The 24814-nt window shown below is 38.2% G+C and overlaps 1 protein-coding gene and 1 long non-coding RNA gene across 3 annotated transcripts in view; one reads left to right on the top strand and one right to left on the bottom strand.

Annotated features, from left to right (window-relative positions):
- Positions 1-24814, top strand: part of PKHD1L1 (PKHD1 like 1) — a 162011-nt gene that overhangs the window by 135428 nt on the left and 1769 nt on the right. For both annotated transcript variants that reach the window (XM_040494266.1, XM_040494267.1), the window contains exons 68-77: positions 256-421; positions 3243-3475; positions 3672-3839; positions 7230-7387; positions 9719-9854; positions 12696-13040; positions 16186-16337; positions 16978-17124; positions 17708-17861; positions 21447-21713. In XM_040494266.1, coding sequence (XP_040350200.1) covers positions 256-421; positions 3243-3475; positions 3672-3839; positions 7230-7387; positions 9719-9854; positions 12696-13040; positions 16186-16337; positions 16978-17124; positions 17708-17861; positions 21447-21713 — 1926 coding nt within the window. The remainder of the gene's footprint in view (positions 1-255; positions 422-3242; positions 3476-3671; positions 3840-7229; positions 7388-9718; positions 9855-12695; positions 13041-16185; positions 16338-16977; positions 17125-17707; positions 17862-21446; positions 21714-24814) is intronic.
- Positions 16751-20481, bottom strand: LOC121042870 (uncharacterized). Its single transcript, XR_005796499.1, has 2 exons — positions 19455-20481; positions 16751-17098 (listed from the first exon to the last, which is right to left on the bottom strand). It is a non-coding gene; the product is annotated as an uncharacterized LOC121042870 (long non-coding RNA).

Here is a 24814-nt window from a genome sequence, read left to right on the forward strand (position 1 = left end):
GCGCTTGTCCCATTAGTCACAGCAAATCACATATCAAAGCTCAGAGAAAATATGAGAGGACTATTCAATGGTATTGATATAGGGAGGCAACAATCTAACATAACTAGTGGTGGACTAGCTACCACATAAGGAAAGAGCTCCCTGTTCAAGGCGGTGTTAAATGATGCATTTGCTGGAATGTACATGAAATGAAACTGATTCTATTACTTTCTTCATAGAAAATTATTTATTATTTTTTTGTCATTTATGTTTTAGGTTCAACATTTGTTGGATTTAAGAATGTTTGTTCAGGTGAAACTAATGTGATATTCATTACTAACCCTTTAAATGAAGATTTACAGCATCCCATCCATGTGAAGAACATACAGCTGGTTGATACCACTGAACAATCAAAAATATTCATACACAGGCCTGATATAAGGTATAATATATGAAATCCCAGTTTTTTTCTTTCCTGTATTTATAGCTTTGCCTTGTCTTTTTCCCCCATCATAGATCTGAGAAAGTTGCTATATTAAAGTAAATATTAATTTCTATAAAATTTTAATCAGCATCATGAAAATTAAGGCTAATGCATCTGTATTTTCAGTTAAATTGAAAAAGTAGGCTTTGATGTGTATATTTTCTCACTCTGTTTTTTCCATGCATGATAATACCATCATTCAACATAAAATATTGAGACCAGGTTAGGAGCGTGTTGTACATTAATATCTCTCCATAAATAATCATTAGGAATGAGAGACATCTCTATCATTTCTTCCCTTTTCCTTACCTCTTTTGTTTCCCATTACTTTCCAAATATCTTATCATGTTCACTCCATCATGCACTTTGAAATTAAATGTCAGTCATTATAATCACTGTGACTGAGAATATGCAAAAGCTTAGCACAGTGACTTTTTAATCACAAAAGTCAGTGTCAGACTATTTCTAGAAGCTGAGCCACTTAGATTCTAAATCTTACAAGAAGATAGCCAATAACTGCTACACTTTGTAGGAGATGCAAATCAGGAATTTAGATGTAAGACAAGATTGGAGGAAAGAAATATTTTATGAGAGATCTTTGACCATTTTCAGTATAGGAAGAAGACAAAGAATACTGCTAATTAGATAGACATCTCTTCAGAGAAATGCAGTGTTTCATAAATAGTTTGACTTCATCTGATTTTGTGGGTTTTTTTTTAATTTTTAATTTTTAATTTTATTTTAGAGAGAACACACGAGTTGGGGAGAGGGGCAGAGGGGGAGAGAGAATCTTAAGCACTTAATCTTAATTTCCATGCTGAGCATGGAGCCTGACACAGGGCTTGATTCCACAACACTTTCATGACCTGAGCTGAAATCAAGAGTCAGATGCTCCAAAGACTGAGCCACCCAGGTGCTTATCATCTAATTTTGTTTTGATGATAACTGCACACCTCTTCATTTAATAATTAATTATTGAACTGTAGTATTTTTTGGCTCAATAGAGCCTCCCCCCACTAGAAGATTATTAGCTCCTGTTTAGTTATCATTGAATCTTTCAGATGCAATATATAATTTTAATAACTAGGTCATGAAGAAAATACATTTTAAAATAGTTTTTGAGCTCTGTGCTTTTATTAGGATGCTATTGATGTTCTCTCAGATCCCCTTTACAAGGCCCCTAGTGCTTTAAATGTTGGCCAATAATAACCTACAGTTGCCCACTTTTCCAGAAAATTGCTGTTAGCCAAACAGGAATAGCCTTGGGGGGCTAAAACCCTCCCTAACACCACCTCTTTGCAATCCATGGAAAATGACTAGTTGATACAGGAGTTCAAAAGGGCAGCCTCCTTATCTCCAGGTGGAAGCAACTCTCAGTACAGTTAATGATCCAGAGGTACCCCTGAGATAAGATTGAAACTAGTCCACAGACCACAGTTACCTTGTTTTCTTTCCCTTGCCCTATGTGGCTTCTCTCCTTCTTTTTTGATGGTACTCCTTCAATAAATCATTTGAACAAAAATCTACATTTCAGCCTCTGTTTCTTTGCAATATGAAGTAAAGACAGAGCCCTAATCCATAATATAAGTGTGCCACTGGGTACTCTTCCCACAGACTTGCTCACAAAAGCACTCTTCTCATACTTGAATACAGAGAACACATGAACTATGTATTCAAGTCATCTCCAAAACTGTTATAGTACAGTAGTATAGTATAGTAACTTACCCCACATGTCCCCCTTACAGCAAAAAGGGAGCAAGATGCTAAACACTATCTAATAGATCTGAGCTTTCCATTATTATTTTGTTGTTATAACTCTGGAATAAGATGTATTTCCCCATACTATGTAGCACGACATAGTGTAACTACACAATATACCATGTATACTATGCAATGTGCAGTATTTTGCAAATTAAGCTCCTATTTTACTATTAGAAGCAGCTAACAATCAACACTCCAGGTAGCTCAAGTTGAAGGCAGAATGCCATGTATGGTTGAACTGCATAATGAATGACTTTATAGTATTTCATCTCTTACAGTTTGGGTATTTACATAATGGTTACTGAAATATATAGCATAACAATTATAATCCAAGTATATCTGTTTCTATCTACATAAATAAAAGTCTATAGGAATATATACTAATCTGCAATTGGTAATGGCCTAAGAGCCTGAGATAGGAAAGTGAAGGAGACCGAACTTTTATTAAGTATTTGCATTATTTTATACTAAGCATAGGATACTTATAAATGTTAAAGACCCATGAAAAAAAAGTAGGAAGGGAAAAATAATAAAGACTTCCCTGCCAGCACAGGGATTTTGTATGTCCTGCACAACAGAGTAACTGTTCACCTGCTTGATGGGACAGTGTTAGTACACTGTGAGCAATGTAGAAAGATGAAATCTTCCCAACAAAATATGGAATAGCAAAATGGAATTCTAATTTTATATCCTACAGGTATAACTTGTACTTTTGAAATTCCAATGAATTAATAATAATACCAACAGAATGGAAAAGCAGACCTCATTACAATACTAATTATATATGCTACTTGGTCCTACTTTGAATCCTTTCTGAAATGTCAGCATAGAGCCCAACACGGGGCTCAAACTAACGAGCTGTGAGATCATGACCTGAGCCAAAGTCGGACGCTCAACCAACTGAGCCACCCAGGCACTCCTGGATACTCTCTTATCAAACACTCAATTTAGTGTTCCCCTAGAAACAGGGGAAGGATACTTAATCTAAATATTCATCTGTTTCACTTTTTCTCCACAGTAAGGTGAATCCATCTGATTGTGTAGACATGGTTTGTGATGCCAAAAGGAAATCTTTTCTCAGAGACATGGATGGCTCCTTTCTGGGAAATTCTGGTTCAGTGATACCTCAAGCAGAATACGAATGGAATGGAAATAGTCAATTTGGAATTGGAGACTACAGAATTCCTAAGGTGATGCTCACATTCCCAAATGGAAGTAGAATTCCTGTCACTGAGAAAGCGCCTTACAAAGGTTCGTTGGATATTATTCTGTTAGTCCTCAAGTTTGTGAAACAAAGTACATATGTTTTTATGTTTACTAATTGGGGTACTCAATCAATAACATATTTTCTACTTACTAATCTTACGTAAATGAAAAATATAGTCCATTGATGCTTTTGCAAAGAGATTGCTTTTTCTTGCTAAAATGTATATATCTGTTTTTCTAGGAATTATTAGAGATTCAACCTGTAAATACATCCCACGATGGCAGGGCTATCGGTGCTATGGGATGGAATATGCAATGATGGTTATTGAAAGCCTGGATTCTGACACAGAAACTCGAAGACTCTCACCAGTGGCTGTAGTGAGCAATGGTTATGTTGATCTCATTAATGGTAGGTATTCAGTGTAAACAAATTAGAGTTACTCAAACATTTGCTATTTATTACATGCATGGAGACATCACATATAAAACTAGCAAACAGGGGCGCCTGGGTGGCACAGTCGGTTAAGCGTCCGACTTCAGCCAGGTCACGATCTCGCGGTATGGGAGTTCGAGCCCCGCGTCGGGCTCTGGGCTGATGGCTCGGAGCCTGGAGCCTGTTTCCGATTCTGTGTCTCCCTCTCTCCCTGCCCCTCCCCCGTTCATGCTCTGTCTCTCTCTGTCCCCAAATAAATAAATAAATAAATAAATATGTTGAAAAAAAAATTAAAAAAAAAAAAAACTAGCAAACATCAGGATTGCTTTACTTTCTGTTTGTAAGAAAAGATATGTGTGCAGGAGAGATGCTTGACACCTAAACAGTTTCCCATATTAGAAAGCAAGGACAGTTATTGCAAACTGACCATCAGAAGAAGAGGAAAGTTATTCCTTGAGTGATCTTCATACCTGTATTAATAAGGTGGCATAAGGGGCGCCTGGGTGGCGCAGTCGGTTAAGCGTCCGACTTCAGCCAGGTCACGATCTCACGGTCCGTGAGTTCGAGCCCCGCGTCGGGCTCTGGGCTGATGGCTCAGAGCCTGGAGCCTGTTTCCGATTCCGTGTCTCCTTCTCTCTCTGCCCCTCCCCCGTTCATGCTCTGTCTCTCTCTGTCCCAAAAATAAATAAAACTTGAAAAAAAAATTTAATAAAAATAAAAATAAGGTGGCATAAATATTTGAAGGAAAAATTGGCCTGTCTCCAAAAAGACATTTTGCCTTACATAAATTAAAAAACAGACAGTGTGAAAAAACAACAACAACAACAACAACAGATAATGTGTTATTTGGAATACTTGAGAACAGGTATTTCCAGCCCACTTGTTTTTCATTTTCATGAATCTTTATAAGGCTTAATCTTGAAACAATGTGTTTTGGGGTTTTTTTTCTTTTCTTAATTCCTTTGACTGTCAAGAATATCTTGACAAGCTCCAGAGTTTAGGCTCCTTACATTCTGGTCGTGGGTGGCTCTAGTACAGAGGGACGGCAGTGGCCTCCATAAGAATTCAGATCAACTCAGAAGTCCAGGACTTTTTGAAAACCCAAGATGAACTTCTAACATCTGCAGAAAACAGAGGACAGAAACTCATTGTATTACACTGAAATAGTCAGGGGCCCAAAGATTAGTCCCTAAGAAGGCTTAAGAGTCTTTTAAGTGCCGAAATGGCCTGTAACCTGCCTGAGAAAGATTTCTGTGCCCTGGCAGTGTCAAAACATGTACTGAAATATCCCACGATTCAACAAAGTGGCCAGTACGCCACAAAAATACTCATTTTTTAAAATGAGTTGAAGAGAATACAATGAGCTAAATCAGGGGTGTCCCAAAGTTACATGATTTCAAGTCTTTCCCCACTTCCGTGGCACCAACAATTTGCCTGGTTTCTCTGGCCTGCAATCAACCCAGTTACAAGTGTTGCCTTTAAACAAAGCAGAGAGCTTGTGGAAAGAATTTTAGACCAGTCAGTGAATAATGGAGATGTTTTCTAATTACTCTTTTTAAATGGTGGAGAAAGATTTTATTCTATTTATTTTTACATTTTTCTTTTCTGAAAGACAATACAAGCTTTCTACTTACAATAGTGACATGACATTTCTCTTAAAAATAAATTTAAATTTTCATTAAAAAAAATTTTTTTTAATGTCAATTTATTTTTGAGTGGGGGAGGGGCCGAGAGAGAGAGGAAGACACAGAATCCGAAACAGGTTCCAAGCTCCAAGCTGACAGCACAGATGCGTCACATAATGTGGGGCTCGATCCCATAAACCGTGAGATCATGATCTGAGCTGAAGTAGGATGCATAACCGACTGAGCCTTCTAGACACCCCAAAAATAAATTTAAATTTTTAAAAGTGACTGTCAGTTTGAAGAAGTCTTAATTGATAGTAACATTGCAAAAATTATGATGATATTGAAAGAATCACGGAATCATGAGATACACTACATTAGATTGGAAAAAAAAATTTCCAAAGATAAAAGTTATTGAAACCACTAAAGTTTCCTTTAAAATTTTAATACTCAATTTCATCTATTTTTAAAATATGGCTTTTGCTACTCTAAATTTTTCATTTAATACATAGAAATTTCTTTCTGTTTGTTTTCAAAACCCACAAAGAAGGTTTGTTTAAAAGTAGAATTTATATTTTGGATGCTAAGAGAAAGTTCATATTCTACATGAGATTCAGAAGTTTATACTGATTCAAAATTTGATTGAAGTTCAGTTATAAATATTGATTAGAATTCCAAGTAAGCCAGGAAATTGAGCAAAGCTATTGAATAAATACATCAAGAAAATTTATCATTCCGTATCTCACTCAACATTTTATAACCCAGCTGAAGTGAAATAGTTTGCTACAAAGGTCATATTATGCCTGTTCTGGAAATGTCTGGATTCCACTGTCTTTTGGCTTTCTAGAAGGATTATTGAAGTATTATTTCTCAGATCATTAATGATGTTGACCCCCCAATGGTGCTTATAATCCCAGTCTTTAATAAAAAATGTATTAAAATAACAATGCAGGAAGATTAAAGACTTCATAAAAAACATACTTAAGAGTGTGTCAAATGCACAAATTAACTGATGAAGATGAGTGACTGAAGGAAAAAGTTAATGAATCCATGGGTTAGGCGGGTTTCCAGGTACAAGCTCTGTTTTTAACAAATTAATGGTTAACAGCATATTTCTCACTAAAGAGGCTCCCCACCTGAATTCACATTTAATAAGTAGGAGAAAAGATCAAGCACTTTCTTACCATGTGGCCTTGGTTTTAATATGATTATTAAAGTAGAGATTCATAGAAACCTCTTTCCTTCAATGACCTTCCAGTGCAAACTCAACACACTAACTTACCTTTTTTCACCCTGTGCAGTATAAAAGTATGGGTAGTAGGGAGAAGTGGCTTCCCTGCCTTCCTTTTTTTTTTTTTTTTTTTTTTAATTTTAATGTTTATTTTTGAGAGAGAGAGAGAGAGAGACAGAGCATGAGCAGGGGAGGGGCAGAGAGAAAGGGAGACACAGAATCTGAAGCAGGCTCCAGGCTCTGAGCTGTCATCATGAGATCCATGAGAGCATGACCTGAGCTGAAGTCAGAGGCTTAACTGACTGAGCCACCCATGCGCCCCTCTTGCCTTCCTTTTTTTAAGCTAAGGTTTGAGAAATGGCTTAGATCACTGGATAGATGGGTGGATGGATAATGGATGTAAATGCTGAACCTGACCACTGCAATTTGTTTTTAATACAATTAGTCTTCAGACTTTGCACTAAATATATTCATAATATGGAACATGAACGTTTACTTATGTGGCTTTAGGCCCACAGGATCATGGCTGGTGTGCCGGATACACATGCCAGAGAAGACTGTCCCTGTTTCATAGCATTGTGGCTCTGAACAAATCTTATGAAGTTTACTTCACTGGCACCAGTCCTCAGAATCTTCGACTGATGTTGCTTAATGTTGACCATAAAAAGGTAACACGAGATAGAAATAATTTCTTGAGTTATTGGTGTTGCTTATTGACATACATTTCTATATGCTAAGGACTTTCTGTCCTCCCCTGTTCTCTTGAACATTGTCAGACCTACAGCTCATTTTCAAGGGTCATCAGCATACTACTAAAAATCCTGTCAATCCAGAAGGTTTCATCAGCCTGAGAGCATAGATGCATACCAAACACCCTTCCCCCATATACACTTGATTCTCTGCTCTACATCTGAGGCATGACAGTGAGGCCTACGATTTGTGTGATGGGCAAGCAAACCTGAAATTTCACATAAAAATAGTGCACATCCAGAATTGGTCAGTGGAATTATATATTTATTTTTCCAGGCTGCTATTTATATATTTCAGAAATACACCTTTGGAATTTACCTGAGAGATCACAGCATGTTGTTTTAAATATCTTCAACCGTATCAAATCTTGGCTATAAACTGAATTCAGGTGGGATGATTACATTTATATATATACCGTGTCAGTGGAAAAGAGTATGAGGTTAAGCAATAGTCTCATAGTTGAGATTTTCTTTTCTCAGAGTACAAGACTCGAACATCCCAAAGTATTAGGAATGTGAAGAAGGGATGTGGATAAGATAAAGCAGAGGAGTAACAAAGAGAGACACCTGCCTCTTCTCAGATGATACCAACCTCATCCTTTCAGTTGCTGGAGATAAAACCTTGGACCCATTCTTGATTCCTTTCTTTGGGTCATATTCATCATGCAGTCCATCTGCAAGTCCTGTTGAGTCTCCCTTCAAAATATCCAGAATCTGTGACCACTTCTCACCACCATCACTGCTACCACCCACTTTGAGCCACCATTATTTCTTCCCTGGATTAAGGCAGTTGGCTCCCCACTCCTGCTGCTGCTCTGTCCCTGCCCGCTCTAGTGTCTGTACTCACCTCAGCAGCCACAGAGGTACCTCCAAAATATAAGTCAGACCAGGTCACTCCTTGCCCCAAGCCCTGCAATAATTTCCCCATTGGGCTTTGTACAAGGGCCAGAGTCCTCTGACTTCTCCTCCAGCCACACTGGACTCCTAGATGTTCCTGCTACCTACTACCACCTGGGCCTGTGTTCCAGATGTTGAGTCTGCCTGGAACATTCTACCCCAGGTGGCTAACTTCCCCTCTCTACAGACTCCCTCCAATCCCCCAATGGGCCTAGCCTGTTCACCCCTCCCCAGCTGGCTCTCCCAATTATCCATACTCTGATCTCCCTTTCCTTTTCACATAGCACATACTGCCTTCTAACATGCTTCATATTTTATTTTATTATTTCTACTGTTTATTTGTCTCTCTCCTCACACTAGAATGTAAGCTCAAAGAGGGCAGGGACTTTTGACAGCTCCTAGAATAGGGCCTAGCTTAGAAAGGCATTCAAGTTTTGAATGAAAGAGAGTATTTTTAATTTTTTTTTAATTTTTTTTTAAGATTTATTTATTTTTGAGACAGAGAGAGACAGAGCATGAACGGGGGAGGGGCAGAGAGAGAGGGAGACACAGAATCAGAAGCAGGCTCCAGGCTCTGAGCCATCAGCCCAGAGCCCGACGCGGGGCTCGAACTCACGGACAGTGAGATCGTGACCTGAGCTGAAGTCGGACGCTCAACCAACTGAGCCACCCAGGCGCCCCTTTAATTTTAAAAGTAACTGCAAAGTAATGTGACTGTTAATGTTCTGAGATGTTGAAGATAATTTCAAAAGAAGATTCCCAAACTATGTATAGCTTATTATATTCCTTATTAATTTCTCCCTGCCCTTGTGAAAGCTAGTCTCCTTACTTTATGATTACATCTGATATTATGAGATGTGAAGAATATAAACATGGAAAATGAACAAAATTGAATCAGAGAGTATAGTTATGTTGACTAATTTTTTAGTCTTACTACCAAATTTGTCTCAGAGGTAAGCATTTTTTTCCAGCGTTAACTAAATTTGTTTGGTTGCATTATAGAGCACTGCTAAATTCCCTATATCCCCCTGCCCCTGGAGCTCAAAGCCTATATTGAACTTTTTTACCTTTGAAAGGAAATGTTTCTTTTGGAGATACTCCTTTACTAATTCTTTCTTACATTATACTTTTCTACTGAGAATCATCAATTAAGAGTTCAGCTTTAATGTCAGTATGAATGGTTGAATATAAGACCATTTACAAATTTTAACTCAGTATTTATCATCAATTCATAAAACTTAGTTTTAGTATTTTACAGAAGATATATATAGTTGAAGGACATTTTAAGTGCTAAACTCTAAATATTGTTTCCTTGTTTTCTTAAGAAATAAAAATGTTATTTATTTTTAACAGGCTGTCATGGTAGGAATTTTTTTTCACACACTTCAGCGTTTGGATGTCTATGTGAACAATACATTGGTTTGCCCCCAAAATACAATATGGAACCCTAAAAAGAAACACTGTGAACTTAAAAGACATCTGCACACAGGTATTTCCTCAGAAAAATAAAGTACTTAATTATGTATAAAATTCTTTGTAATGTCTCATTATTAATATTTCTAGTTCCTTAGCCATTGACAAATGAAAAGAGAAAATATTTTTTGCCATGGTCCACCAAATTCTAAGATGTATTTATTTATAGCATATGTATCCTGAAAGATTATTCCTGATGGAACTCTTATCTATCTGTACACATGTGGATTTTGTGTATGAGGCACATTCGTTGGCCCCCCTGAGAACATTTACATTCTACATGTAGTTCAGTTAATCCTATATACAGAAGAGATTTTGCTTAGAATGTTTACCCTATTTCTGCTTTACTTCTATTTCATAGAGGTCAGAGCCAAAATTAATTGGCAGTCACCAGAAATATTGCCAAGAAAGCTAGTATAACATCAACCAAACACTATGAAGTCAATATAATAAACTGGATTTAAATGAAATATAGGGAAAAGGCTAAATGTCCATTTATCAGTATTTTCAAGGCCAGGATTTATATCTTCTCATTGAAGTCTTTTTGTTAAACAAGGTACTTATAAATCCAATCCCTTCCATTCCACATGTGCTACTTATCATTTTTAGATGTGCCCCATAATGTTGGTTAACAATTCCTCAAGTGCATGCTGTAGGTCATAACATCACCTAGACTTCAGAGTATGAATGGATAACACATATCTATTACTGTCTATGGAGCAAGTCCTATTTCTACTAATAGTCTGAATAGCTAATGTTTCCAGAAATGTTCCTGTGTGCCAGGCACTATTATAAGTGCTTTGTATATAATACCTCATTGTTAAATATTCTAATAATAATCCTGTGAGGTAGGCAGAGATGAGTAAACTGAGACAACAGGAGGTGTCTTTGCCACAGTCTCTGTCATAGCTCTGGCTGCCATAACAAAATGCCACGAACTGGGTGGCTTAAAGACAAATTCATTTTCTCTGAAGGCTGCAAGTATGAGGTCAGGGTGCCAGGAGGGTTAGGTTCTGGTGAAAGCTCTCCTTCTGGCTTGCAGATGGCTGCCTACTCACTGTGTCTTCACAGCAACAGCAGACGTTGGGATCTCCTCTTATGAGGGCACTAATCCATCATGAAGTCTCCACCCTCATCTCAAGCTAATTACCCTATCTCCAAATTCCCTTACACTAGGGGTTAGGGCTCTAACATGTGAATCTGGGCAGGGGGCGGGGGGCACAGTTCAGTCCATGGTAATATCAGAGATGGTGAGGGCAGAGCAAGGACTTGAACACAGAGAGTCTAGCTCTAGAAGCCATGCACTTAACCATTAGGCCATATTGCCTCCTTGTAAGCTAAAAGAGTCTGTGTTATCACTTTCTATATGTAAACAGCTACTCATATTTGCAGCTTCATTTCATTATTTTTAACTCTTTTGAAAAACAACACTTTGGGTACCAAGTACTCTATCATTCAAGTTGGGGAAATAGAAATGATCTCAACAAGGACTATTTAATATAGGGAATTGATTATACAGGTGTTGAAGGGCTGAAAAACAGTATTACCACTGCCTTCTTACAAGATTTTTTTCTGATATAGCATTGTTTATAAATGAACATTTTTCCTTTGGCACTTAGAATGCAAAATAATTTCCCTGTATTATGAATCTATACATATTGTTTTAGATTACCCAAAATGTTTCATTATGTATGTCTCTGCTTCCTTCCATTACTGTGAAGACATGAGGAACTTACCTGAGATAAATGGTGTATGCACCTCTAAATGTAGTTTGAGAGAAGTTTCAATTTATAATATAAAAGCATATTCTTCAGATTCATAGAATGTTTAAACCAAATTGCATCTAGAACTTACACTAGTAGCTCTGAAAGAGATACATAGTGATAATGAAGTGGCTTCTTAATACCAACTGCTATGAATGTCTATTACATTCATAAGAAATATCTTCTTTCTAAAACTTTAATTTATTTTTTTATTAAGCCTCACTATGAATGTGGTAAGAAGCCACATGTCTCATTCTAGTACTATTATATAATTCCTTTGGGCTCTGTTAGTGGATTTATTAGCTTAGACAGTTTTGACACTCTGCCATAAATATATATATATATATATATACATATATATATATATATATATACACACACACACATATACATAAACACATATGTATATGTATATATATATATGTATATATATATTCATTCATTTTATATATATAAAAATCTCAGTCACTTTTCCAAAAGTCATTTCCGAAGTTGAATTTGTTTTGCATTAAGCAAAGATTTTTCAGGCTGAAATGTAAACCTGTTTCATTGGTATAAAATCCTTCTGAGATATTTTTGTATATACTTCATTTGTATTATATACTTTTGTCCTTAGTAAAAATAGAAGCACTGAGTTGTAAAAGCTCCTTAAGAGTTGATATATAGCACTGCATAAACTAGATAGCTATTAAAGTTAAATTTACATTTTTAAATTACCAAATGCCTTCGGTAAAGCCTTTAAAATTCTGAACATGTAAATAGTGTTCCAGGTACAATATAGGCTCTTGGATTCATAATTGAATTTTATTTCTCAATTATACTGTATCTATGGCTAATTGTTTTTAAAATAAATTTAATGTATAATGATGATTAACGGTATTGTTTAAAGTGTTGACTTTAACTTTGCATGTCAGTTCTAGAAGTGTTTTTTTAAAGGTGTTACTGTTTTAATATGCATACTTTCCTATGGAAGAATAATGTTGAACTTTTTCAGAATTTCCTAAATTTAACAAATATTAAATACTACTAAATATATGGTTATTATGATAATATAAAGATTTTTACTGTGCTGTTTTGGCTTTTTTCCTTCATAGAGCAATTCCTTCCTAACCTGAATTCCACTGTCCTTGGTGAAAACTACTTTGATAGAATCTACCAGATGCTTTACCTTTTGGTTAAAGGAACTATACCGGTTGAAATCCACACCACCGCGGTCATATTTGTTTCTTTCCAATTGCCTGCTGTTACAGAAGATGACTTCTATAGCTCTCATAACCTGGTTAGAAATCTTGCCTTGTTCCTGAAGATACCAAGTGACAAAATCCGCGTCAGCAAATTAATACAAGGGAAGAGTCTGCGGAGGAAGAGATCCACGGGACTCACAGTTGAATTGGAGATTGGAGATGCTCCTCCTCAGTTCATAAACAATGATACCACAGGTATGAAGAGTAGGTGTTTGAGAGAGAAGAATGTAATACTAGACCCACGATGACCCTACCAGGGCCTGGTAAACCTGCCCTCAGGAAATCCCACCAACCCCACGTCCTGAACCCTGTAAGGGCCTAGAGACCCTTTTCCTACTCTACCCCTGTAATCCCAAACTGTTTTGGAATTATGAAGGAACTATAGCCTCTATTTTGTTATTGTAGCAATTAGTAAATTCAACAAAAGGATTTGAGCTAACACAGAAGATTTGAGAGGTGACATAAGGAAGTGACTTTATAGCTGAGAGATTAAGCATAAAAAGAATCAGTCTATGAAAAGAGAAAGGTAAGAATGTTCAAGTGTAAGGAAATGGGAAACCAAAAGAAGCTCTCCTCTTCATAAGCTGAAAGGACTGTGGATGTTTCCTTAAGGAGAAGAGTAGATCTTTGGAGATGCTGAGCTGTAGTAAAGTCACAGATTTACCCTAGCAAATGCAAAGGTGCGAGAATATGTTCTGTCTTTAATTCCTGTGACTGATCCAATCAGTGTCCCCAGCCGTCACCCTTTTCCCTGTCCCTTACTCTCCATACCCCCATTTTCTAGGTATCAGATGAAAATCAGCTCAGCTGTCACATCAGAGGTATCTTTGCTGCTTTAAATTATGTCCTTAGAGTGACTCACTTTGGGCATTTGGGTAAATGTTCAGCCCTTCAGATTTTTTCCTTTCTATCTGTTTAATTTGGTATCTGAATACCAAGGGGACTTTCCTGTCTTCAGACCTCCATGTGGCCTCTTGCTTTCATAGTCGCTGCTATAGGGTAGGTGGTCACAAGCCTCTCTTGAGGTGCAACTGTACCATCCTGGCCTCTTGGCATGCATCTCCGGCATGTATCCCCAACCATGCCATTGCCTCCAGTAATCAAGCACAAGTGTCAACTAGGCACACTCATCTCCAAAAAGATGAGACGTAGATCCCTGTCAGAGGAAGATTAGCATCGAGCTAATGAAGCTTAAGCTTCCAGGCCTTTCACTTGTACAAGTCATGGGAGGGACTTGAACTTTTAAGACTCTGGGAGAAGGGTCCATTTAATAATGTGGTCCAATCATTGTTATTATAAAAGTTGCAAAAATAAGCACTTTCCTTATTCTTTTTCTTAAAGAGAGCCTCCAAACTATATAAATTTTAGACTCAGAAAATCTGGATCTATCTGATCTCTGTCCAGCATCTTTTTCATACACACCTGGACTCTATCATGTATAAACCTGGGTACTGGGTAAAGTTCTCACCTTCTGTCTCTAGGGGACATCACTCATGGCTTAAGGAAAGCCCTACAACTTGGCAAAGAGGAATTTCACAGCAAAATATTGGGAAGTGGCAAGAAAGATGTGCATGTAGTAATACTCCTGGCTCTCCATGGCCTTCACATAGTGTCAGGATATCCAGGAATTCCCAGGTGTCTAGAAAGGGGTCCCTCAATGGATCCCTACAGAGGGGACCTCTCGATAAACAGATTGGTCAGGGATAAAAGCTCTTCAGGTTAAGGACTTTGGTTTCTTAAGGTGGCAGTTAGCAGAAATGGGTGCCTTCATGTGTCAAGCAGCCAGAGAAAATGTGTAAACAGTGCAGGCAGGTCAGACCTGCCACGCTGCACCAAAAACCAGCGAGGATGAGTGGTAATAGTAGTCTGTGGATATGAAGCAACTTTGTACTGCTACCCCTGGGTCACCTGAGCCCTCATGCCTGGGAAGCCATCTTGGAGGAGAGTATATGGAGGGAATGGGGGGGAAGAAGGAGTCTGAAAGACTGAGCATTTATTCAGAGGGTCTAAGTCAACCAAAAGAGACCTGTTAAACTGACAGGACTGAAATTCCCTAGGACCACGATTTTGAAAGTGTTCTGTGAGATCAGCTGCCTCCTTCTTCATGAGCACACTGAGCTTCATGGTTCAGCCTTAATGGAAGAAATGCAGTGCTCCTCATCCTCAAGGCAGGACTCTGGATCTAGAAGGCACTGGATACCTAAGCACGAGGTGTTGTCAAGATTCAGAGTACACCAAAAATATCCTGCATAGAGTTGTTTTTTTTGTTTTTTTTTTTTTTTAAATTTTTTTTTTCAACGTTTATTTATTTTTGGGACAGAGAGAGACAGAGCATGAACGGGGGAGGGGCAGAGAGAGAGGGAGACACAGAATCGGAAACAGGCTCCAGGCTCTGAGCCATCAGCCCAGAGCCCGACGCGGGGCTCGAACTCACGGACCGCGAGACCGTGACCTGGCTGAAGTCGGACGCTTAACTGACTGCGCCACCCAGGCGCCCCCATAGAGTTGTTTTTTAAAAGATCACCCTGACGACAGTGTATAGAATGGAGTGGAAGAAGGAGAATGGATACAGGAAGCCAGTTTAAAAGTTGTTTTAGTAACCCCCTTCCCCCAATGATGGCTTTGACTACGATTTTGACAGTGGGGACAGAGAGATTGAGAAATCGGTAACTGATTATACGGTATGGGGGAGAAATGAAGTAGAAGAAGGGATCAAGCCAAAGTAGCAGGCTCTGACAAATGAGTATGATGAATAGAGGTGCCCCTTCTTAGGAAAGGAGCACTGTGGGGGCAGCAGGTCTACGAGGACCCGCCAAGCTAGACAAAGACAATAGAAACTACCTGTAGTGTTAAAATTAAACTTGAAAATCAAGGTCCAAAGCAAGTAACAATTTGTGGGTAATGTAGTGTTAATTTCAGAACTTACTAGCAGAAATTGTATAGATTCGATGATGCTAATTATCCTTACGTTAGAATTCTATTTTAAAAAAATGCTATGTGGCAATAAACTTGCATGACAGTGCTTCACTTCTTAACAAAGAAGGACATGGGAACGTATTAAATTAAGAAACATATTTCCCACTATGCTGTCATTCATTTTTCTTGTGTCTATTTTATCTACCTTTGGGTTTTCTTTAATTGCAGCTTAAAAACATATTCTCCAGAGTTCTCCATTTTCCTAAGCTCATTCATATAACTTTATCATGTTGAGCTCATGTGCAAAGAAAAAGCTAAAGCATTCCATAATTTGGATGGAGGAGCGCAAACAAAAACTAAAGTGAAAAACTCTCATAATGCTATATTCTTAGATCACATATGACATATTACTGTTTCCCCATAGGTCAGATGCAGTTATCTGAACTCCAAAAAATTGTTGGTTCTCTTGGACAAGCTGTCATTTCAGGAAAAACCAGTAGTATCCTTGGATTTAATATTTCTTCCATGTCTATAACCAATCCCATCCCCAGCCCAAGTGACTCTGCCTGGATTAAGGTAAGAAAGGGCAACTAGAAAAATATACCTTAGGTATTTAAAACATTGCTGCTTATTTCTTATTTTAACTCTTTATATTTCAATGCAATAATTTAGAGAGCATGTCTTTCTAATTAACGTTGGCTATTTTTAAATGTTTATTTGTTTTTTTTAACATTTATTTATTTTTGAGACAGAGAGAGACAGAGCATGAACAGGGGAGGGGCAGAGAGAGAGGGAGACACAGAATCTGAAACGGGCTCCAGGGTCTGAGCGGTCAGCACAGAGCCCGACACGGGGCTTAAACTCACGGACCGTGAGATCATGACCTGAGCTGAAGTCAGACGCTCAACCGACCAAGCCACCCAGGTGCCCCAACATTGGCTATTTTTAATGGTATACTAAAATGATAAAGTAGTTGAAAAAGGAGCATATCTTCTAAAAAATTATTTATTGGTATAAAATGTGATTTTCTTTGAATATTTATAACAGTGCTTCATGAATTTGATCAGGGGGAAATATTTTAAGAAAATTAATTTCACATATTAAGCATATTTTTACGCTTATTATTACATATTACACTTGGCCTAAGATGAATTTGCTACTGACTGTAATTTATCATGTGAAAACCACTTCATCACTCATGACCGTTAATTTACAGGTGACTGCCCAACCAGTTGAAAGGTTTGCATTTCCTGTTCATCATGTGGCCTTTGTGTCCTCACTCTCAGTGATCACTCAGCCCGTGGCAGCACAGCCAGGACAGCCATTTTCTCAGCAACCTGCAGTAAAGGCAGTAGATTCAGATGTAAGTTATAACCCAGAGCTTTAACTGAGTGAAGGAATTAAGCTATAAATTCTGGAAGGTGAGCCAACTTCTGTAATCCTGGTATGCTGGCAACCTGAGGATTTCACTACCCCTTGAAAACTGGACTAAAACCTGTGGATATAATATTTTACTGTTTTAAAAATGTTCCTTTTCAATGAACTTGTTCCACTGCCCACCCATATTTGTGAACTCCTTGTACAGGAGAAGCTTCTACAGATTTCAGATTTGTATTGAGGCATTTTAAATAATACAGTTTTGCATATCTTAAAAAAAAAAGCATGGGAACAGGACAATTATAATTCTCTATTACTTTTTTCTTTTTTTTTTACATTTTTTTTTTAAAGTTTATTTATTTTTGGGACAGAGAGACAGAGCATGAACGGGGGAGGGGCAGAGAGAGAGGGAGACACAGAATCAGAAGCAGGCTCCAGGCTCTGAGCCATCAGCCCAGAGCCTGACACGGGACTCAAACTCACAGACCGTGAGATCGTGACCTGGGCCGAAGTCAGCTGCCCAACCGACTGAGCCACCCAGGCGCCCCATCTATTACTTTTTTCTTTAGGGTAATTGTGTATCAGTTGGGATTACTTCACTGACTTTGAAGGCCATACTAAAGGACTCCAATAATAACCACATCACTGGTCTTAGTGGAAATACAACAATTCCATTCAGCAGCTGCTGGGCCAACTATACAGACCTTACTCTTCTTAGAACAGGTGAGTGTACTATTTTGGATCTTCACATATACATCCACAAATAGGGATAATTATAATTGAACAAAGCATTCTATAATACTCTGATCAATAAATTATAGAAATTGGAACACTATACCTGCCTTGTTTCAAAGAACATTTCAGATAACATCTAGCTTACGAAAGTATCCAAAACAAAATAGAAATTAAAATAGGAAAGGAAATTAAACAGATAATCTGAGGCTGTGCATCAAAATTATATCATGATTCATATTTTTATCCATTGGTTGATTTTTCTAAATTTTCACTAAATATGCATTACATTTATAATAAAAACAAGCAATACATAGATTTTCAAATTGAAGAAAAGGGAGGATAAGATAGGCTAATATAACTTTAATGCCCCATGCAGGGGTTCAGAGTTGGACTGAAAAGTGGGTTCTAAGCTTTCTGAAAGCCATTACAAAGGAGAAAACATAAGCATTATGATTCCACAGTGCCCATCAGGAAAAACCAGTAAACAAACCAGTTGTTGTGGAGAATTATAACTTTTCTGAGATCAGAACAAATGTGTCCTATGAGTTTTCATAAAGTATACCAAATGAATCTGTATGAAGTGATATCTTCAATATTACAATAAATAGTTATAACTTCTACTGTGATGTTTCTTATATTATCGTTATACGGGTTGATGGCATAACTCCAATTGGTAAAAGCCTTCCTACTGAGGCCAAAACAGATTGTAGAATATCTACTGGTGATAGATTGTGGAGTATCTAAAAGAGAGAAATCGATAAATTACTTATACTTGAGACAGGCTTCTGTTAATCTGTTTACCATTAATCTGGGCCCATTTAAGAACTTTATAGGCCCTAACTTCTGAAAAGTTATATTGGTACTCCCCACTTCTTACCACTGTTCTCTCACACATATATACATACTAAAGGTGAGAATAAAGGTAAAAAGTGAAGAGTAAAATAAGTAAAAGAAATTCCAATAATAGTCTGATTCTTTTCATATCAACTAAATATCAAAGACAAAAATCATTCCCCCTAATCTCTTTTTTCTTATTTTTTACTTCTTCTTGCTTTGATGGTACCCTAAACCAGACAAGCTTGGTCTGCCTACTAGGCAGCAGTATCTCAACCCAGTGTTCGATGGGACTCAAATGAAAATGAGTTGTGATCCTAGACAGGTACCTAGAGTGCCCTATACACTTGCTGGTTAAGGGCAGAACCTAAGTCTTTCTGAGTCAGTGTAAATGGTAGTAGGACTGGGATCCTCTTCTGGGAAGTGAGGCACTTAACAAGAACCCAGGTGAAGAGAAGGTTGTCCACTGCCTCATGAAGGTGGACCCAAATGGTACCCAGTGGCAAAAACCAACCTGGACGCTATGTTCTTCAAAGTGCCACTTCCAAATAGCAATGTTCCAAAATAACCAGTATCACTGGAATGCTGAAACAATAATATAAGTTTTGGTGTTTTATTGTGATAACAAAATATCATTCCCCTTTTATACACTAAATTTTCCTTCCTAGTTCAAAGCTTCCCTCGAAGTATTTATCTGACTGCTATGGAGAACAGCCATTGCTTCTAATCTCTTTCTTACTTGCTTACCTGCTGTCCTACTTTCTTACTTTCATCAAGTGTACGGTCTCAGTTCTCTGGTTGTATATAGTAAGGAACACCAACGACAGTCATCTCTTCATTATCTTTAGATCAGTTATCTAATTGGTAGATTAACCACTATAAAATTGTAATAACAACAAAGCACATGAGAAAAAAATAACAAAGCATCGTTTTTGTAACTCTTTCTGGTAGGCAACCCCCATAGTTACTGGAAGTGGGAAATCCCCTTGCAGATCAGCCGAGAGCCTGACAGTGTGGCCCCACACCCTCTTCTACTTTTAGCTCAATAAGAAGCAAAGCAGGGGCCAAGATAGAGAGGAGGTATGGGTTGTGGTTTCTCACACAGAAAATGGGGATGTGAGAATTAAGTGAGAAAAGGGTGCAAGAAGAATAAAGTAAACAGCTGAATCTGCATCTTTGAGCAATCTGGATAAAAAAATAGTATTCCTAGTGGATAACAACATTTGGGACATGTTTACCTGGCAACCTATATGATATAAAGTGCTTGTTTCTGTTCTTATTGCTACATAACACACCAGCCCCAAATCTAATGGCTCAAACAACAACCATTTCACTTGCTCACAACAGTGTGGGCCAGGAATTTGGACAGGGATGGCTTATATCTGCTCAGTGATGTCTGGAGCTTTAGCTGGGATAGCTTGACTGAAATCATATCCCTAAGGTTTTGATTCTGGATTTTAGCCAGGTTCTTCAGTTCTCCTGCAGGGAGTGGCCTCTCCACAAGGCTCTCTTGGGCTTCCTCACAGTATATATAAAACATACTGAAAATACAGTACATTTTAAGAAAAAAATACGTCTGCCACGAAACTTCAGTTTTTTTCAAACTGAAAAAAGGAAAGACTTAAATACGCCATTGTCATGGATTGTAATGGTGGCAGAAAATTCTATAGAACAAGGACCGTCTGTCTTGAAAGTTACAGAATGCACTGGCATTGTTTGTGAAAGCACAATGAGGTCCAGATCTAACTATACTCTGAAAGAAAGGAAAGGAAAGGGAAGGGAAGGGAAAGGAAGGGAAGGAGAGGAAAGGAGATGGAAGGGAAGGGAAGGGAAGAAAGAAGGAGGGGGAGGGAGGGATGAAGGGACAGAGAGGAAAAGAAAGAAAACAGAAATGATTTTTTTAAAAAAAAGATAATAGAAGGAGAGGAATGAAAACTTCAGGGTTGGACAAGAATTGCAAACTCGGTGTGGTAGCCATTATTAATGACAGCAGGAGTTGTAGAAGCAATTATGTCAAGGAAAAATATATTGGTTATCTCATGTTCAAAACCGGGGAGATTTAACATATGTATTAAAAAATATTTGGATAAGCTTTTTATGTTCCACATTCTAAAAATATCTAAAAAGTTTCCTTAAGCTTGTCTGCATGGAAGTAAGAAGAAAGGGTCACAATCGTGCAACACAAAAATAGCATCTGACTTAAAGGAAGTGTGAAAAACAGTAAAATTGTTGAATCAAAATGGAGGGCATATGGTTTTTGTTGTACTATTCTTCCAACTCTTCTGTGATTGAAACTTTTCAAAATAAAAAGTTTAGTATTTCGGTATCCAACCCCATCTCCCTCAGCTGAGGCTGAGGCTTCTCTACTCCAGGTCAAGTATCCAGGGATGGAACAGCGGCTCAGTATTTTTACTTCCTTTCCCTACTGTCCCTCATTTTAAGCAGCCTCTCTCTAGTCCTGAGCACTAGGAAGATATCCCTAAGAAGCAAGTACTGATGCTACAGAAAGAAAATCTAGCCAGATTTCCCCTGCCCACAGTTGATGGGCAGTTGGAACTCTAACTCTGAGACCTCCTCTATGCATGTTTATACTTCAATGAATCTATTTGGCTCAATTTCCAAAAATACTTCATTAGGAATTATACAGTACATTTAAGTCAATGAAAACCCAACTGGGTCTGTGTGAAAACAAACAAATTATAAAAGGAAGTCAAATTCTATAATGATGTTTCTTCCTAGGAAAAAATTATAAGATTGAATTTATACTGGATGATATTGCCCGGGTGGAATCTGGGACTCTGAGTCTACCAGCACAGTCTGTCGCTAGTGGTGGTGGCACCAATGGTGGCAGCAGCAGCAGTGGCAGCAGTGACAGCAGCAGCGGCAAAGCATCGACTATGGGCACAGCTGCGCAGACAGTGATTGTAGTAATTAGCTGTCTGATGGGAAGAGTGTTGCTCTTGGAAACATTTATGGCCACAGTTTTGATTTTGAACATAAATCTAGGTAAGCATAGTTCATTTCTTATGTAATGTATGTATATGTCTCCACATACTGAGATTCCAGTAAATGTTTACTAAACAGAGATCAAGGGCACAACCATTGTGCATGGCACCACTGGGAACACAGAGACATGGTCTTGGCCATTGAGAAAGTAATAGCTTCAGTGGTGGAGATAAAGACAACCTTACAGGAAATGTTATTCACATTACATGATGGCATATGGGAATGTGGGGAATGAGAAGATAATGGTGGGCTCTCTTTCAGTTACAAGGGGCAGAAGCTCAGCTTGAATTGGTTTAGGCAGTAAAATGAACTCACTTAACTGGGAAGTCCAGTTGTGATTTCTGCTATAACTAGACCTAAGCACTCACATGATGTCATCCAAAAATTATGTCTCTCCATCTCTGGACTCCATGCTCTTGATGGTAGTAGATTCACTCTCAGGCAGACTGACCACCCCCAAACCTCATGGCAGGGGTACCACCTGTGTCTTCATGTACGTTCTACCAGCCCGGCAGCTAATGCAGAAAGAGCAAACCTTTCTCAACACTTTCAGCAAAATCCCAAAGCAGTATCATTGACCTAGTTTGGGTCACACATCCATTCTTGAACCAATCACTAGAGCCACCGGGTGCTGTGTACCCCATCCCAGCTAATGCCAAGGTCATTTTTCTCATCTCTCAGGCTGATACTTCTTAGGCTTCTTTCCTTCAAGCTCCATGTCCCTTCAAGTTGCCCTATGTCCATCCATAATGTTACAGATCTGTTCCTCCTTTAAAGTCTTGGGGCTCCACTTACAACTTCTTCTTTTTTATTACTTCTTTCTTGAGCTTTTCCCATAGCCTCCTGAATTCCCTGCTTCAGAACTCCTCACTTTCAGCCTATCCTCCATATAGCTGTCAGATTTATGACATGTAGTGATGTCATGTAGTGATTTGTCATGTCAGATCCTCAAAGATTCCTCACTACATGCAAATTGTAATCAACACCAAAGGTCCTGAAGTCAGTTTTGAAGATTTCCTCCTGTGACAAATCATTCCTAGAAAAGATTTTTGCCATCCTACGTATTCCCTCCCTTTGGGCTTTCTCTGCTCATGGCTAATGAGCTAATGCTCATGGCTAATACATGTAATTCTCTTCTCCCTTGTTCTCCAGTTATGCTTTGTTTCTACCATTATTATAGCCTTTCCTGTGGTATACTTGTATTAAACTTACACAAATTCAAATCTACCTTCCTTCACTAAATAAACTGTGAGTACTCAGAAGATAAGACCACATACCGTATTTATCATAGGTGCTAAAAATGTGGTTTAGTTGATTTTAAATATTAAAAGGGGGACAAGTCCTGCCTGCCAACATAGGAGGAAATGTTGAGTTGGGGTAATATAGGCAAACAGTAAAAAGCTTAGACTGGCAGGTATTAATCAGTTTGCAGTTGATCTAATAGGGGAATGATGAAGAGTTTCTGACAGATTAATGAGATGAAAGTATCACATAAAGAATACTGATAAGATTTAAGAAGATGAAAACGGTGCTAGAGATTGGTTGCACAGCAGTGTGAACATACCTAACGCTACTTGTCCACTTTAAAAATGGTTAAAATTTGGGGTGCCTGGGTGGCTCAGTTGGTTAAATGCCCGACTTCGGCTCAGGTCATGGCCTCACGGTTTGTGAGTTTGAGCCCCATGTTGGGCTCTGTGCTGACAGCTCAGAGCCTGGAGTCTGCTTTAGATTCTGTGTCTCCCTCTCTTTCTCTGCCCCTCCCTCACTCACTCTCTCTCAAAAATAAATAAACATTTAAAGAATTTTTAAATAAATAAAAATGGTTAAAATTTTATGTTATATGGATTTCACCCTGATTAAAAAAAAATTTAAAAAATCAGGATTGATCTATACAGAACCAATACAGATCTCCAAATATCAAAAGATGATAAATATTCTAAGTTTTAAGATACCTAATTAGGTTCTTATATTTGAGTAACAATCAAAATCCAAAGAAAGATTTAAGAAGAATTTGAGATGGGGTAATAATTTAAAAGGATACTGAAGAATTTCAAGCAATAAAATCCAAGACCATAATTTAAATTTAAACATAGATAAGGTCAGGATGAAGGGACACATTGAGGCTGGTTCTGGGAGTAGCAGAACAAACTGGAGGCTGGGGTTTCAAGAACAATGATCAAACAGGAATTATCTGTTCTTTCCTCTTAATGGCAGAAATCAATTAGGAGACAGCTGTCAAGGGAGAAGTGTGGTTTGAAGAGACTCAGTCCTGGCCTCTTATAGCTGAATAAGGGTGGGTTTAGAACTAAGGGACAAGAAGGAAATGATCAGCACACAAGTTATTGTATTTTTATGCCAGAATTCTAACAGAAGCAAAATCAGTTGTCCATTTTACAATAGCATGACAGGTACTACTTGAATTTGTTTCTTCTCAGAAGCATTAAACTATAAGGTATAAGTACTGCTTAGTATATCTTTGTGCATTTTGTATTTACTCACTAAATGCATTGTTTTCTAATTACCCTCACTGACTTTCAGCCTGCTTATTCCCAAAAACTTTGGGATTATATAAAATTCAGAAAATTCTATTTTCAAGTCATTAGTAAATAATATTGTTCCTGGCATTTTCTCCTCCCCCCCCTTCCCCCCCTCCTCCCCCTCCCTCCTTCTTCCCCTCCCCCCTCCTCTCTCTCCTCCTCCCCCTCCTCCCCCTCCCCTTCCTCCTTCCTCTTTTGAATGTTTATTTATTTTGAGAGCAAGACAACATGAGCAGAGGAGGGACAGAAAGACACGAATCCAAAGCAGGCTCCTGGCTCTGAGCTGTCAGCACAGAGCCCAATGCAGGGCTCAAAACCATGAACCTCAAGGTCATGACCCGAGCTGAAGTCAGTCGCTTAACTGACTGAGCCACCCAACCGCCCCTATTCTTGGCATTTTCTTTAGGACTTTTTTTCTCCAGATAGAAAAATTAATCAACATCTTCTCCCTTGCTACTAAATAATCGCTCAGTAATCTATCCTTCAATTAAAACATAAAATGATTTGGGGCGCCTGGGTGGCGCAGTTGGTTAAGCGTCCGACTTCAGCCAGGTCATGATCTCG

This window comes from Herpailurus yagouaroundi, unplaced genomic scaffold (genome assembly GCF_014898765.1).
Source record: "Herpailurus yagouaroundi ecotype Mexico unplaced genomic scaffold, PumYag 186, whole genome shotgun sequence".
Taxonomy (NCBI): domain Eukaryota; kingdom Metazoa; phylum Chordata; class Mammalia; order Carnivora; family Felidae; genus Herpailurus; species Herpailurus yagouaroundi.